Source organism: Mus caroli, chromosome 4, assembly GCF_900094665.2.
Source record: "Mus caroli chromosome 4, CAROLI_EIJ_v1.1, whole genome shotgun sequence".
Classification (NCBI taxonomy): Eukaryota; Metazoa; Chordata; class Mammalia; order Rodentia; family Muridae; genus Mus; species Mus caroli.
The window spans coordinates 115,891,692-115,909,259 of record NC_034573.1 but is presented as its reverse complement, the minus strand read 5'-3'; the positions used below and the strand labels follow the sequence as shown (position 1 = coordinate 115,909,259).

Below are 17,568 nucleotides of genomic sequence, written 5' to 3'. Positions count from 1 at the left end.
CCCATCTCCCCTGCCCCCGGCCTCTCCTTTCTGGGGAGTTCTTAACCAACTGACCCATCTCCCCTGCCCCCGGCCTCTCCTTTCTGGGGAGTTCTGGTCCCTCTATGGAGCCCTGGCATCCAATTAGGTCAAAGCGTCCTCCAATTCTCCCCAGTCCCCACAGTCCTCCGAGGTAACACAATGGGAATGGAAGATGCCAGCACAGTTGTCACAGCACAGAGCAACCACACAGCTAACCAATTTCCACCAGTCTGTCTTTCTAAAACCCCACTGTAGGCCAAAGCCCCCCAGGACACTCAGCACTGGAAGGGTGGAGAACTTTTCTGGCATTTTCAGGGTGGTGTAACCTCCATGGGCAGGTAGAACCAGGAGATAGCACAAGAGCCCTTGTTTAGGAACAACTCCAACCTTGGTCTCCTTCCTGCTTCATGATAGGGCTTGCACACACTGCTGTTGATATAGCATGGTGGGGTACCCATGAGCTAGAGATGGTCAGCAATGCAGGTCTGCATCTTCACTGGTTCAAGGCCTCCAAAAGAGAAGGCGTACTCAGAAACTGAGGGCATGCACTGTGAACTGGTGATGCTGCTAGGCTGGGATCCCCTTTGCTCATCGCTTTGAACAGGAAGCCTTTAGAAGAATTCTGGGCTCCTGCTGCATGGACTTGTGGAGGCTCAGCACATAGAACCCATACTGTGTAGTAAAGGAGGGTCCATGACACCCCACCCTGGGATTTAACAGAGCACTGTGGGTTAACAACCACACCACATCAGGTACCAAAGGCATATTTCAAAGGTACCATAAGACAATGTGATATCTATTCCCAACCAACCTTTGTGGCTATTCTGTTTGTTTCCTGTAGTGCTAGGGGCCAAAGTCAGGACTTGTACACACTAGAGCTCTTTCACTGACTATATCCCCAGCCCTATCTCCAACAACTACCAGCCCTTGCCCTGTCATTGACTATATAGCTTCCTGATGGTCCTCATTTGGGAGGTTGACACTAACACCAGAGGAGGAGTGTGGCTCTTGGAGAGTGGGTAACACTCATTTAGTAAGCAGGGGCCAGCGTCCCAGGAGGACTCTTAGTGTAAGAAGGGAGGCTGAGCAGAGGCGAGAGATGCCTCCCAGTGCTGAGACTCAGGTGCACACTTTCCATTTGCCCCCACTTACTGTTTGTTTGTTTCCACCTCTGAAGGAAACTTTTTCAACAGCCTATTTCAGATAGGACAGCTAAGACCCAGAAGGAAAGGGACCTGCCCGAGATCACACAGATTGGTAGCACTGGCAGGTAGGACTAACAGGCCCAGGCCTGTTAGGCCCCAGACCCCCCTAGGAAGTGCCCAGCCCCCAAATGACTTTTCCTTCTGTTCTATCCGGGCTGACTCATCTCTTGTCTTGAGTTTCAGACTGCCTTGGCCTTAAAAAATAATAAAAAAGACCAATTCCTCCCTCACCCCCAAAGTCTTCAGGCAAGCAGCTTTTGGCTCGGAACCTTTCTAGGAAGCTCATCGTGTGGTCCTCACAGCTGGGGGTGAAGGGAGGACAGCCCTCGCCAAGAGGACTAGGGGAGCACGGGTGAAGAGGGGTGTCTCTTCCTAGCTGCAGTGCCACTGCTGAGAAGCAGCAGTGAGACACTCAGTGAGGGGCCTTGAGCACCTCTTTCTAGAACAGTCTCCAGGGAGGGTGGAGGGTGGAGTGTGGGCTCAAGAACAGCGTATGTGGCTGCAAATGGATTTCCCCAGGAGCTGCATCCAAGAGGCTCTGAGAGCCCTTCAGCTACTTCAGGGAATTCTGCTGGCAAAGGGCTTGGTGCAAACAAAAGCCAGTCTGTCCTCCACATTTCCCATTGAAGTGTGGGCACCAGCTCTTATCCAGGACGTCCTGCAGAAGCCTGGTTGGTGGCCTGCAGGCTAGGATGTAAACAAAGGGTCTCAGCAAGGGTCATCTGCACATCTAGATGCAAAATGCCCCAGCTCTGAGCCTCCTGTGCCACTGCTCCACACAGGACTGCACAGCTTTACAGAATAGCCCTGTGTTTCTGTACTGGCCACTGTAGCCGCAAATGGATCCTGTGGTCTCTCAGAGGATCCTCAGAGGAGGCTTAGGATGCTGGGAGGATAGCTCAAAGCAGAGGCAGAGAGTCTGAGACTCAGATGCCCGGGCCTGATCCTGTCTCTGCACTTCCTTGCTGGGTGAAGGTCTTAGGAAACTCAAATGTCCTTTTCTGTGAAGGGGACTATGGCAGAGCCTGACTCTCAGGACCGGGCAGGCTCTGAACAGGTAAGATGGCCCTCCGTGGGGTTGACAGAGGAAGCTGTCAATAGCCTATCACTCTCTGCCAGCCAGCATGCTCAGGAGAGCCCACGGGAGACCGACTCTGACATGGGTGACAACAGGCCCTGGAGGCTCTCCCACAGGAAATGCCATGGTCAGCCCAGAGGCCTCCTAAAGCTTAGCAACATTGGCCTGCCTTGCCACCACCACCACCCACGCTGGGAGAGTAGCAAAGAGCTCCCCAGGAGCCCCAGACCCCCCAGTTGGTCCTGAAAGGAGGGCAAGGGCATCGAGGGGTGGCGGGGCAATGTGCGTCAGCAAGGCCTGCTTTGGGTGAGTCACGCTTCAGCTATGGCCCCTGGGCTACCACAGTGTTCTGCTTTTCTAGGAATTGGTATGCAGCTTGCCTACCCAAGAGGAAGGAGGAGAAGGAACCCACAGTCAGCCTCACATAACCCCAAGGAGGACTTTAGATTTCAGCCCTTGCTTCCCCTGTTCCCTTCCCTGGGGCTCTCGTCCCATTTGTCTGCATTCCACTGGCTAGCACAAGAACCTGGCAGGGTGGGGGAAGAGAGGGCTGGCATGCCTGGGTACTTAAGTGGAAGGTAGCTGGAGCCTGTCTGTCCTAAGTGAGGTGCAGTGAGCACTCTGCAAGCTGAAGATACTTGAGACCTGTTACAGCTATACTGAGGGCTCCAGAGGTGCAGAACCAGGGGCTGGGAGACGGGAGAAAGCAAAACCACCAGTGGAAGAAAGAAGCCTAGCACACTAGTGTAGTTAACAGCCAGGAGCCCAACCGTGTTTCCATGACAACCCCTGGGATGCTCATTTAGAGAGCCGGCAAGCCAACAAGCAGCTGTTATGAAGAGCCTTAGCTCTCTAGTCCAGCTGGGTGGGACATGGGTTCTGCAATGTCCACAGAAGGCCTCGGACAGGCAGGACCCAAGCTTTCCTCTTTCTCACTCATATTCATACATACGTATGTATGTATTGTGTGTGTGTGTGTATATATATATATATACACACATATACATAAATACTTTTTTTTAAAGACAGGGTCTTTCTTGCTTATATAGCTCAGGCTGACTCAAGCTTGTGATGCCCTTGCCTCTGGCTTCCAAGTGTTAGAAACCAGCCTAAGCTCTCGCATTCAGATGATAAACTCATTCTCTCTAAGGCAATACCCTCTCCACAATTTGCCAAGGTGGCCAGCACCCTCTAACACCTGCCTTCCTCTTCGAGTCCCAGCCAGGATTGGAGGGCCCTTGGTCTCATCCGAGGGGTAGGAGCTCCTGGCCCATTCTTCTGTTTCTCACTCACAGGAACCTCAGGTCCTGATAGAATTGACATTTGTGTGTTCTTAGGAAGGGCCAACCCCAACCTGGCAATTTTACATCTATATCTATCTCAGGCTGCTCTTTGTAGGAAGGTGGAATCACTCCACTTCTACAGATGAGAAGCAAGCGCAGAGTTCTGGTAACTAGAGACGTGAACGAATTCACTGAACAAGTAAATAAACATAGAAGAGGCGCAGTCGGCGGTGCAGGGCGGGCTCATAGCCAGGTCCGACCCCCACATCCTGCCCCTTCATCTTCCCTAACTCCTCACTTAGCCAGATGGGGTCAAAGCAGTCCTGGAATTTCCTGTTTCCTTCCCTCCCCTCTGCAGTGTGTGACACTAAGGATTGTGTCCTTTCACGTTCTCAGGCTGGCAAACCTTTGCTCATCCTTCCGAATCAGCCAGCATGCAGCTAGCTCCCCAACACCATCCTCGGTATGTGATGTGGTATTTGTTTTCTGGTCATCAGATGGCAAGCTACATGGGGTAGGCCAGAAATAAGTCTGTAGTTTCAACCTCAGGGAGCTGGCAGAGAGCAGGGTCGCTTAGCTGGCTCTGTATGGTACTATGTTGTATCAGCTGGAGCTTTGAAACCTGTGGTTCTCGCCCTCCTGAGTGGTCCACCTTCCTACAGCTTCTTTTTCCATGACCACTGAGGCTTCAGCTATTAGACAAGGACAGTGGGACCTCTCCTGGGGTGATCACATCATGGAACAAATCCCCACTATGACTTGTGCTATAAGCATATGCTGCTGCCATTTTGTCTTCTAACCTACCCAGAAGAGGGAGGGAAGGAGAGAGGCTCAGAGAAGCAGGTGAGGAATGACACCACCCGAGTGCTGTCATTCCAGGACTGTGGAGTCCGCAGAGCACTTTTTCCTTCCACAGGGTCCTGAAACCTTGCTTAGTTGGTGCCCTTGTGCCATTGCCCTAGTCATGGTTGAAGGGGCAGCACCCACGAGAGCAAGCTGCTGCTCCTCCCCACCAAGACCCAGGCCACTCTGTCTGATCCTGGAAATGTCAAGTACTGCTTGCTTTCTGGGAGTCTGAACGCCCAGTTTCAGAAAGATGGCACTCCCAACCCTAGGACTCTGGGACGCTGGACTGTTGTGAGTCAGTTCCCACAGGCAGTTGCTGCATGAAGCCACCGTTGAGGTTGAGCAGCGGCGGGATGGGTGCTTACCTTTTATTGAGCACCATGTTCCCAAGCTTCAGGTCTCTGTGCACGATGTTTTTCTGAAAACCAGTGAAAGGATGGTTTGCATGAGAAAGTGAGAAGTGGGGTCCACCTTGGAAGATGGAGGCTCCTCAGGGTTCTGGGAAGGCAGGTACCCCCTGTCTGTCTCTTAGGTCTCATCAAGCATGCATCAGAGTGGCCTGGCAGCTGCCTCTGCTGCTTTCACCCCAGACCAGCAGCTTATGGGAATTCTTTCTCTTTACTCCATCACTATTCCATGAAGAAAACAAGCTTCAGTCTGGAGGTGGGGGCACGGAGCAAGTGCCATGGCACTTCTGGAGCTAATTACTCCAGGCTCGGCCCACGGAGCCTTGGATGAGGCTCAAGCACTTGTCCTTCACCTTGGGGTACCTGGCACCCCAATCCTATCAAAGTTCAGATGCCCTGCGGCTATAATTTAGCTTTTCCACTGACTGGGAATTACTGCATGGAGCTCTGTCGGCCTTCACAGGGACTATGGCTGGCTGTGGCCAGCAATGTGTCTCACCCAGGGCAGTAGGCATTCCATCACTTCCCTCTGGCCACACTCCCAGCTGAAAGCACACCTGGGTGAGGTCAGGACCAAGCAGCTTTCTGCTGAGCAGAAGCCAAGAGAGATGCTTTTCCTGGGGCATGTGGGTCCTGGGCCTCACCTGGTGCAGGGCTTCCACCACCCGGACCACGTCGTAGAAAATGACCACGGTCTCGCGCTCACTGAGCCTCTTCTCCTTGATGACATAGTGCTGCAGGTTGATGAGGTCAGCCGTCTTGTCACTGAAGTCGTGTGCACAGAGGCAGTCAAGGACGAGGCAAATGCGTTTCTTCATCTTCCTTACCGTCCGACCAGACTCTGTGTCCTCGACCGCTTCACAGGTGCGGTCCTGGGAGGCAGGGAGACAGGCCAAGGCCAGGGAGTTAAGGCTCTCCTTCAGAGGTGCAGAGGGAAGTGGCTGAATGTCTGTTCTGTTGCCTTGGGTGAGGCACAGATAGGTGGTCACTCAAACCTCTACAGGAGTCAGATGGAGACACAGACAGCCTGACCGGGCAGCATCAATACCTCGGGACACAGGGTCAGCTCTGGGCGGTTAAAGCCAACTGGCTCCTCAGCACCATGTCACAAGCAGTGAAACTAGGCCCCGGGGTGTCTTCCTCCTACTGTACTTCCAGAGGCCAGCTAACACCAACGGCCTCCTCCATCCATGTCCAAGACTTAGATGGTTTGTTTTTTTTTTTTTTTTTGGTTTTTTTTTTTTTTTTTTTTTTGAGACAGAGTCGTCTCGCTATGTAATCTTGACTGACCTAGAACTTAGCAAGTAGACCAGGCTGGCCCTGGACTCAGAGATCTGTCTGTTGGGATTAAAGCCATTGCTACCACTCTAGGCAGAAGACTCTAGAAGTTAAGAGTGGTGACTCCTGCAAGATTTCAGGGTCACACAGCCTTCTGTGTGTGGTGGATGATTTTGGCTGCCAACTTGACTGCATCTGGAGTCAACTAAATGCCAAGTGGCCTGGTGCATCCATGATGGATCATCTTTTTCTTTCTTTCTTTCTTTTTTTTTTTTTTTTTAAAAGATTTATTATGAGCCGGGCGTGGTGGCGCACGCATTTAATCCCAGCACTCGGGAGGCAGAGGCAGGCGGATTTCTGAGTTCAAGGCCAGCTTGGTCTACAAAGTGAGTTCCAGGACAGCCAGAGCTACACAGAGAAACCCTGTCTCGAAAAACCACAAAAAAAAAAAAAAAAAAAAGATTTATTATTTATTATTATATGTAAGTACACTGTAGCTGTCTTCAGACACACCAGAAGAGGGCGTCAGATCTTATTACCAATGGTTGCGAGCCACCATGTGGTTGCTGGGATTTGAACTCTGGACCTTCGAAAGAGCAGTCGGGTGCTCTTACCCACTGAGCCATCTCACTAGCCCATGATGGATCATCTTAATCCATTACTTAAATCAGAAAGATCATCTCTCCGTGTGCCATATTTTACATGGTAATCCACATAAAAAGATGTAGAAGAAAGAAACTGAGTGCTGGCTGGGCTTGGGGGAATCATGCCAGCACTTAGAAGGCAAGAGCAGGCAGATCTCTGAGTCTGAGGTTGGCCTGGTCAGCATACTGAATTCTAGGCCAGTCAAGACTACAGAGACTGTCCAACACAGACTGAAGAGCAGCTCTTCAGGATCCCTTTACTTTAGGCCTTCAGCAGCAGACTGAGATGGTTGGAAGTGTCCAGCCCTACGGATGGAAAAGCCACTGGATTCTTAGCCTTCCTGTCCTCAGGCAGCCATTGTTGTACTACCTGGATCACAGTCCCGAGCCAGTCAACAAATTCCGGTATGTTCTGTTCCTTTAGAAAACCCCGACTGGGGCTGGAGAGATGGTTCAATGATTAAGAGCACTGACTGCTCTTTCAGAGGTCCCAGCAACCACATGGTGGCTCACAACCATCAGTAATGAGATGACACCCTCTCCTGGGGTATCTAAAGACAGCTACAGTGTACTTACATATAATAATAAATAAATCTTTGGGCTGGGATGAGTGGGGCTGGAGGGAGCAGAGGTCCTGAGTTCAATTCCACCACATGATGGTTCACAACCATCTGTACAGCTACAGTGTACTCGTATACATAAAATAACTAACTAAATAAATATTTAGAAAACCCTGACTGTCCAATGGCTTTCCTGTGGCTAAGGACTGCTGGGCAGTCACATAACTGGCAAGGAATACCATGCTGGCCTCAAATAGCTCCACTGCATGAGTCTAGTTCCTCATGCATAAAGCGGAGCTAACAAGCTTTCCCTCCCTGATGTCAAGGATTAAGTAAGCTAACTGTGGCCTGCTGCAGTCAGGGGTCAACAGGTCAGTTACTAAGGCTGGGTCTGCTGTCCTAGTCACTATTTACTGCAAGGGAGTCCAAGTGTGACAAAAACAAGTACAACATGAATGCTGGGACCTTGCTGGCCACAAGAGACCGGGTCATTGCCAGCACACAGGCAAAGCCCCCTGGGGAACTCCTGGAGGAAGGAACAAATAGCCAGATTACTCCTTAAACGCAGGTTCAGATCTGGGCTTCACTTGTTGCAGGGTTTAGGCCCAGGGTCCAACACACACAGATGACTTGCTCAAGATGACTTTTGGTCACTTCTATTCTGTCAGCCAGAAGAATGCAAACGAAGGACAAGCATGTGACGATACCAGAATTGCATATGATATCAGAACTGAGATACTAAAACCAACTTCATTTCCGTTTCAGGGAAATGCTCTACTGTTGGGAGCTGCTTCTATGGCAAGTCTAAGATAAGGCGGTGACAGGTGTGTGTGTGAGGGGGTAGCTTACTGTTAGCCCAGGCTGGGAAGCGACACTTCAGCCTCCTTAGTGTTTTCCACCTGCTTTCTGTCAGTGATCACACTGACAAGGAGACAGTGTGATGAGTAGGTGTCACAGTAGCCAGGGCTGGCTGCATTCCTTAAGGCAGGTGACACTGTGACTCTCCCATTGTTCCTATGCTTTGGGGCTCAGAGACCTGAAAATGATTTGCCTGAGGTCACACAAAAGATGTTCAAGGTCATCTGCAGAAGAACCTGAAATACCTGGGCAGGCAAAAGGACTATGGTCCAGTCACACTGTGAGAGCTGACCACAGGTGACCCTAGCTCTTGCTCTGTCTTCCACTCGAGCCTGGCCAATCCAGACAACACGGTTGGAAAGAACATGGGGGACATTAAATGACTTCCTTTTCTCTCTCAGAAAGGCAGCTCTTCCAAGTTACCCTGGCTGCTCTAAGTTGTTATTTGTGAACCATTCTTCAGGATGAGATCATCCGGGCACTGTAGCACCATCATGACCCTAGCCTGATTGCAAATCCCTCTGCCCAGGCCTTGACAGTGAGCAGAGAAGGAACACAGGAGTCCCACACTAAGAAGCTGGGAGCTGCTCATAGAGTAGAGGTGCCTTTAATAGATGCCAGGCAGGGCAAGGGGTGTGGGGGCCACTTACCTGGAAGAGCCCATGGTGGTGGACCACGCCATCCTGTGTGTGCAACAGCGAGAGCAGAGAGTACTCGGTATGCAGCAGCATCTTGCCCTGCCTCTCCTCTTGGCTCTCTATTCCTTGCTCACCCCTTTCCTCAAGGGTGAGGATCTGTAGAAAAGCATATGAAGAAAAAGAACAATGCGGGCTGGAGAGACGGCTCAGCAGTGAAGAGCATTGACTGTTCTTCCAGAGGTCCTGAGTTCAGTTCCCAGCAATCATATGGTGATTCACAACCATCTGTAATGGGATCTGATGTCCTTTTCTGATGTGTCTGAAGGCATGACAGTGTACTCATACAAATGAAATAAATAAAATTAATCTTAAAAAAAGAAAAGAAAAGAAAAAGAACAATGCTTTCTTTCTTTTCCCCAGGAGGAGAGCTCACTTCCCCAGGGGAAGCAAGCTCACTGCTGCTATGCCCGGCCTGATCTCACACAAGCATACAGGACAGCCTGTAAGTCACACAGAGCTCTTAAATGAGTTGCTGAGTGAGACTGTGAACTTAATTCTCAGGAACAAGTGGGGCTACTGGTAGGTGATGCAGGTGTGAAGGCGCTGAGAAGAGAGGATGGGCAGCTAGGACAGCCCTGGTCCTGAGGGTCTTGGCCTGTGCTTCTTACCTTCAACTGATAGAAGTCATCTGTGCCATCTTTTCTTGCCAAACACTGCACAATGCTTGGTACCGGTGAGTTGCCCAGGCGGGGACCTACGGCACACAGAACCATGGGCTCACTTTCCAGAGGCCTTCTGGCCAGATCTTCTCTTCATAGCTACTGGGCCGCCCCCCAAAAGTTCCTTCCAAAAGTGGAGGTGGACATGTGTGCATCTGCTGGATACATACCTAGCTTTTGCTGGCACAGTCCTCAAAAAGAGTTTCCAGTGTCTAGTGTGATGCACGCCTATGACCCTGGCACTCAGGAAGCTCACGCAGGAAAATGGCCAGCTGGAGGCCAGCCTGGGCTAGACAGTAAGGCTTTCCTGGCCTCACTAACCCATAGCTTCTCATTTGTGTCCCCCTGTTCATCTCCTTCGAGGACTCAGCTACAGTCTTGTTTCCCAACAGATGGGCTAAGTCCTGCGAGGGCGGAAGCGGTCCACCCTCGTCACTGTTCACCTCCACACCCCCACAACCAGCACAGGGCTATCTGCTAGTAGCAGACACCATTACGAGCTATTTTCTGGGTGTCCAAAGTTGGAACTAGGCTGTGCCTCTAAGTTCCAAAGGCTGCCCTAAAACAAAAGTCCTACTAACGCCCTGGTGCCAGAGCCCATACTATCTGCAGCTTTGGCCATCAACAGCCTGGACTGGCTGGGCCTCAGACACCATGAAAAATGGCCTGCTGCTCTTAGGCCTCCTAGAAACATTCAATCCACCCAATTTCTACACTATTCTACAAGAAGTCCAGGGTATGAGGTCAGCCTGGTCTACATAGTGAGTTCCAGGACAGCTAGGGCTATACAGAGAAACTCTGTCTCGAAAAACCAAAACAAACAAAAAAGTACAGGGTATGCCTCTAATCCTAGCACTTGGAAGGTAGAGGCAGAGGCAGGCAGAACTCTGTGACTTTAAGGCCAGCCTGGTCAACATAGATCCTGTCTTAAAATACCCTTCTCAGCCGGGCGTGGTGGTGCACGCCTTTAATCCCAGCACTCGGGAGGCAGAGGCAGGCGGATTTCTGAGTTCGAGGCCAGCCTGGTCTACAAAGTGAGTTCCAGGACAGCCAGGGCTATACAGAGAAACCCTGTCTCGAAAAACCAAAAAAAAAAAAAAAATACCCTTCTCTAAAAAGAAATAAATACAGGAAGCTCAGGGAAATACTATACAAAAACACTGAAATCAGTCATTTCATTCGAGAAAGTCAAATAGTGCCTTACATGGTGAGCCATGTGTTCTAATGTAGCCATGTGCTTCTGTGAGCTTGTCCATGTTCTGAGGTTCATAGTCTCAGGGAAGGGAAGTCAGAATCTGGCTCTCATAAAGCTGGTGTACTGACAAAAAATTGACAACTTTTGTCATGGAGTGACCACAGCCCTGGTGGGCACCTCACTCTGTTGTGTGTAGGTCAGAGACTTGGCCGCTGTGCCCTGGCCACACCCCAAGGCTAGAGGCTTACCCAGGACGAACGGTCCTGCTCTCTTTGCATTATTTCCAGCAATGCCAGTTCCTAGAGCCTTGGCGTTGGCCGACGTCTCCCCAGCTCCTCTGTCTGATGCTCTCCGCTTCATTCTCAGTTCTAGACAAGACAGAAAAGAGCCTTTCTGTTGAGTAAATCAACAGTGTTCCTGACTCGAGCTCAGACTAACATGGATACATCACATGGCTGCTGCAGCCATCACCTCCCCACCAGAAGGAGCAGCCAAGGCTCCCGAAGACAAAAGAATCATAACCCTTGACTTGAGAGTCACCACACACCAACAGCAGATGTCCTTGAAGGCAGTAGACACAGTTGGTTGCCAAGGAAGGGAGGGGAGGGGAGTCTGCTGAAAGGTGTCAGAGGGAGGCAAAGGACTTTGTGTGGGAGGGTAGGCAACCCATCCCCAGCCCTGAGTAGCTTTCTCAAAGTGGCCCCCACCTCCAATACTCAGACTGTGAGGAGGGGGTGCTTCCTCCTAGGCCATCTCCAAGAAGTGATGGGCTGTGGACCCTGGCAAGTGGCCCCTTAGACATGATGCTTAGGACTTCCCTCCTGCCCATGGAGTCTGAGGAGCACTGGCCTGAGGTTTGCTATGCAGCCAATGATGACCTTGAATTTGTTTATTATTATTATTATTATTTTTTGTTTGTTTGTTTGTTTGTTTTCGAGACAGGGTTTCTCTGTGTAGCCCTGGCTGTCCTGGAATTCACTTTGTAGACCAGGCTGGCCTCGAACTCAGAAATCCACCTGCCTCTGCCTCCCAAGTGCTGGGATTAAAGGCGTGCACCACTACCGCCTGGCTTGTTTATTATTTTTAAAAGATTTATTTATTAATTATATATAAATACACTATAGCTATCTTCAGACACACCAGAAGAGGGTGTCAGATCTCATTACAGATGGTTGTGAGCCACCATGTGGTTGCTGGGAATTGAACTCAGGACCTCTGGAAGAGCAGTCAGTGCTCTTAACTGCTGAGCCATCTCTCCAGCCCAAATTTGTTTATTTTTAATTAAAAATAAACCACTTGAAAGTATTGAATGCAAAATAATGTTTTTTTAAAAAAATGAATACTTTTTTGTTTTTTTTCTATTTGTTTGTTTGTTTGTTTGTTTATGTGCACTGATGTTTTGCCTGCATGTATGTCTATGTGAGGGTGTCAGATCTTGGAAATCCAGACAGTTGTGAGCTGCCATGTGGGTGCTGGGACTTGAGTCCAGGTCCTCTGAAGTGTAGTCAGACTGCTGAGCCATCTCTCTAGACCTCCTTTTTTGTTTTTTTAATACAGGATTTCTCTGTGTAGTCACGGCTGTCCTGGAACTTGTTCTATTGACCAGGCTGGTATGAACTCAGAGATCCACATGCTTTTTCCTCTCAAGTGCTGGGATTACAGGTATGTGCCACCATTGCCTGGCTTAATGAATATAAATTTTTAAATAGTATGGGTATTTTGCCTGCATGTCTGGTACCTGTGGAGGCTAGAAGAGGGCACTGGATTCCTGGAACTACAGCTGAGTTGTGGGCCACTATGTGGTGTTGAGAACTGAGCCAGTTGAGAACTCACCCACTGAGCAATCTCTCTAGTTCCAAGATACTATTTCTTGAATGGAGGGAGGGAGGGAGGGAGGGAGGGAGGGAGGGAAGGAGGGAAGGAGGGAAGGAAGGAAGGAAGGAAGGAAGGAAGGAAGAAATGATGGATGGATAGACAGACTGGGGTGATAAGAAGGGAAAGAGGGCCACTGTCTGCCCGTCAGTGGGGTTGTGACGTTCCTGAAGATCCATTCCCTCTAAGGCTTTAGAACAAGCAAATACAGGGAGCCAGGGTTTGGAGCAGTCTTACAACAGAAAGACATCTTATTCTCCAAGTCCAGCCTCTGGGGGAGACAGAGCCCTGGCGGAGGAGGAAGACACAGCTCACAGAGGTGCCCCAGTACAAGCTGAAGCTCAGAGAAAAGTTAACAGGGGTGGGCAGAGAAAGCAGCATGACCTGGGAGAGCCCAGGAGAGTAAATGTTGCTGAGTCGGAGGTGAGACGGAAGCCAGGCGAGACGTCCAGCAACATGCAATGTTAGGAGTGTAGCGTGGCCATTATCCAAGGGGCTGGCTCAGAGACACGGAGCTCCAACTTCTCTTGTAATTTCATTTCCACAGAGAAATATTTTTTTTTTCCCTAGACAGGGTTCCTCTGTACCAACACTTAGAAGAGGGCCAACACAGACACCAAGGAACCTAACCTCATCACCTAGACAGCTGCTCTCCAGTCAGGCTTCTGTGTCTCCTGGGTTTTCACTCTCATATGAAGTAATATAAATCACTGTAGAAATATGGACCACACTCTGATGCCATTTTGCAAGTTTCCCTTTTCCTTAGGTAGAAGTTTATGGTATGTGAAGTATATCCTATTAAAATTGTAAAAACAAGTAAGCAAGCAAACAACCCTAGGCTTGGTGCACACCTTTAATCCCAGCACTTGGGAGGCAGAGGCAAGTGGACTAGGCTGAGTTTTGAGGTCAGCCTGGTCTATAGAAGTGAGTTCCAGGACAGCCAGGGCTACATAGAGAGACCTCATCTCGAAAAACCGAACAAACAAAAATAACAACAAAAACAAACACACAAACCAAAACCAGGGGCTGGGATGGAGCGGCGTGGCAGAGCACTGCCTTGTGTGTCCGAGGCCGTGTATCTGTCCTCACCATGGCAAATGTCAAATACAGTGGCACAGGATAAGAGCGCCTTTCGCTCTCCTCCTGGAGCATCCCAGGAGGCACGGGTTGTTCACCCCAGGGCAGGCAACCTGCAAACACAGCAGCTATGCAGGGGAAGGAAATAGAAAAGAGAAGGAAAATACCATGCTATTTCAACCCAAATGGATGTCAACCAGCAGCAAGCAGCCACCTGGTGGGGGAGGGGGACTTGAGAGAAAGTAAGGAGCCCAAAGTACCAGCAAATTTAGGCTCTGGCCAACACCAGGAAGAAAGAAACAAAGAGACAATTATTCTGACTTTGAGTCAAGGCTCAGAAAGGTAGGCAGGGCCAGCAGAGCCTCACGGTGGCTCACAGGGACTGCTCCTGGCCCTCGGGTCCTCTCAGGATAAATGCCAAGAAGCAAGACTGCAGAGTCAAATGGGGAAAAGGACTTTTTTTTTTTTCAGACGGTCTCACTCTCTAGCCCAGTGGTTCTCAGCCTTCCTTGTGCTGTGACCCTTCACACAGCTCTTCATGCTGTGGTGACCCCCAGCCATAAAATTATTTTTGCTATTGTTGTACATGGTAACATAAGTATCTGTGTTTTCAGGTGGTCTTCGGAACCCCTGTGAAAGGGTCGTTTGAGCCCCAGGTTGAGGACCACTGCATCTAGCCCATGATGACCAAGCTCATTAGACAGCCAGGACGGCCTCAAACCGATGGGGATCCTTTCTCAGGCCAGTGGTTAGCTTACAGGTACGAGCCACTGTGCCTGGCAGGGTGAACATTTCTTTTTGTCCTAAGGCATTTGATACACAGTGGCAAGCTGTTCCCAGGAAGCCTGCCATAACTGACAGTCCCATCAGCAGGGTGGGAGAAGGGAGTCAGGTCACAGGTCCTGCACCTGAGCCAGGACTGGTTCCCTACTCTCGCAAACGATCCAGTTCATGAGTAATAAAAGGGACAGTGTTACTTTTTAAAGTCATAAGTCTTTTTCTTTCTAATCTTTATTTTGGGGATAATTACAACATTTTCCTCTTTCTTTTCCTCCCTCCAACTTCTTCATAACCACCCACTCCAAAGTCAGAATTCATTGCGTCTGAGGCTGGACCTGTTCCACACGCTCACTATCATAATTCACTGCGTCTGAGGTTGGACCTGTCCCACACGCTCACTATCATAATTCACTGCGTCTGAGGTTGGACCTGTCCCACACGCTCACTATCATAATTCACTGCGTCTGAGGCTGGACCTGTCCCACACGCTCACTATCATAATTCACTGCGTCTGAGGCTGGACCTGTCCCACACGCTATCATAATTCACTGCGTCTGAGGCTGGACCTGTTCCACACGCTCACTAGTTGTATGAATTGTTTCTTTTTAAATTTTCTTTATTTTGTTCTCTATTTTAAAAAATTATTACATTCATATTTGTGTGTGTGTGTGTGTGTAAGTACAGACACATCTTAGTAGACATGCGGCATTTCTCCTTCCAGCATGTGAGTCTTGGGAACTAAACTCCGCTGGCCCTGGTCCTCCATTTTTTTTCTTTCTATGGTTAGATACACCCCAAAGAGTCAGACAGCAGCACCACGCCAGTGCCCTTCTTTGCCTGGCTAACTCCTGGGCACCTCCACTGTACACAAATTTCCTCAGAGAAAGAAGCCAAGCTTGGCAGCTCCTGCCAATGGCTCTCACCTAGTCTCACATTGTGTCCTGTGGTTTCCTCCATGTACTTGCCATATTTTGTAATAATGTATTTGTTTGTGTGTCTCTGTTTAATGACTGTCACCACCACTAGAAAAAGAATCTTATATACACATATGAACCACTGCACCTTGGTGCCTGGCCCAACACATAGTACCAACAGACTCCACATATTCCCTCCAGTTGGTGTTCTCGCCAGGGCCAGCAGCCTCTGGCAATAGCTGCTGTCACTTCACTCTAATCCTGGTCTCCTCCTCTAGAGTGCTGAGCCTCTTCTCTTCTCCACAGTTCCCTGGAGAGCAGCAACCAGGCAGGCGTATCACATCTGTGTAGGTGCTGCTTCTTCGCCTACACAGTCTAGACGCCTGTTTGTGGGAGCAGCTGGGACTCAGAAAATGAGTGGGCTCAGCCTGACCCCTCCTACCCCACTCAGGATTCTACTCAAGCAAATGTCATGGGAACAGCTCCAAGACACCGCAGACAGAAGGATGGGAGCAGATGGGCAGGAATAGGAAAAGATGCTGGAGGGGAAGAGGTACCCTGACTGCCTTCCTTCCTAACCCAGAGTTGACTGAAGCAAAGGAAATCACGGTGAAGAGACAGCCAGGAAAAACTGGAGGATAAGGTTTTCAGAGACAGACCCCCTTGCCCCTGCTCCTGCAGATGGTAGACACATAGAGTGGCTCCACCCTGCCCTCAAGTATCCTGACAGGGATGCTCCAAACACACCTCTAAATGGCCCACAGAGAGGCCTGTCTGAGGGACCCTGCACCTGTGGTGCTGCAGAACAGTACTGGCTGCCATGGCTCCAAAAGGACTTGGGCAAAGCCCTCCCAAACAGTTGTCCTCACCCTGGGTCGAGGCCCCTCTCAGATATGACTTCATGTCTCCCAGGCTGAAGTCTCAGCAGCCCTGGAACTCAACAATCTCAGCTTTGAAGTTTGTAGAGCTTTGAATTTTTCAACTTTCCCCATGTTCTGTCCTTGCAAGTTGGTGCCACACTGACTTAGATCTCAACAAAAAGTTCGGTGTGATGAGATGGGGTTGTGGGATGCCTGAGAGGATGGCACTGGAAAAGAACACAGCCAAGCAGCCCCACCAATTGTTGTAGACTATAACTAGAATGGGACTTCTGAAAGCAGGGGCTCTGTGGGCTCTGCTGGGCCTGGGGGCCTCAGCGTGAGAAGGCATCATGAGGTCTGAATCAGCTACCAGCAGGCCAGATGCTGTGCTCGCCCCTTTAATACAGTTCCTCCTATTGTGGTGGCCCCAACCATAAAATTATTGGGTTTCTATGTCATAACTGCAATTTTGCTACTGTTATGAATTGGAATGTAAATAACTGATATGCAGATGGTCTTATGTGACCCCTGTGAAAGGCTGTTTGACCCCCCACGGGCTGAGAACCATTGGGACAGGGGCTACCTATGCTAAAGCACCAGCTTACCTGAACGCTACCAGGCAATGAGAGTTCAGGGCAAGGGAATTCCCTGCCTCGGTGAGTCTGAAGTGCAGTCACGGGCCTGCATATGGACAGAAGGCATCCACATGCAAGTTCCTCAACTTTTCTTGTTTGAGATGGGAATCTTTCCATGTTGCCCAGGCTGGTCTTGAACTCCTGAATTAAAACAATCTCCTTGTTCCAGCCTCTGGGGTACCAGGATTACAGAGACCTCCCAGTCTGGGCCAAGGCTCCTTGAAGCAGCCTCTGGGTGTCTGAAGAGTTGGGTGATGTTGCAAATCAACACAGTGAATAAAAGAATACAAGGTCAATCCTCCTGGTGGGGAAACAAACCAGAGTCCTGGGCGGGCAATGGATGACTTACTGTGGGAATACATACATGTTTGTATGTGTGCCTGTGAACATAGCAGCTGGGAGCCATGTTTGTCAGCAGCTGCCAGTGCCCACTAGTAGCCAAACAACTATGTATCATTCTGCCAAGTCACATCAGCCAACAATTTCATATGCAAGCTGTCCCTGTCAGCAGGTCCACCCTTAACCCTTAGGTTCCTGGCTGTCAAGAAGCAGTAAGAAAGCCGGGCGTAAAAACAAAACAAAACCGGGCATGGTGGCGAAAGCCTTTAATCCCAGCACTTGGGAGGCAGAGGCAGGCGGATTTCTGAGTTCAAGGCCAGCCTGGTCTACAAAGTGAGTTCCAGGACAGCCAAGGCTAC

At 50.0% G+C, this 17,568-nt stretch overlaps 1 protein-coding gene across 1 annotated transcript in view; it reads right to left on the bottom strand.

Annotated features, from left to right (window-relative positions):
* Nucleotides 1-17,568, bottom strand: part of Stk40 (serine/threonine kinase 40) — a 39,106-nt gene that overhangs the window by 7,106 nt on the left and 14,432 nt on the right. The window contains exons 2-6 of the mRNA XM_021160591.2: nucleotides 10,981-11,100; nucleotides 9,487-9,572; nucleotides 8,831-8,974; nucleotides 5,485-5,712; nucleotides 4,799-4,851 (exon numbers count right to left, since the gene is read on the bottom strand). Of these exons, the coding sequence (XP_021016250.1) occupies nucleotides 4,799-4,851; nucleotides 5,485-5,712; nucleotides 8,831-8,974; nucleotides 9,487-9,572; nucleotides 10,981-11,092 (623 nt within the window). The 5' untranslated portion in view covers nucleotides 11,093-11,100. The remainder of the gene's footprint in view (nucleotides 1-4,798; nucleotides 4,852-5,484; nucleotides 5,713-8,830; nucleotides 8,975-9,486; nucleotides 9,573-10,980; nucleotides 11,101-17,568) is intronic.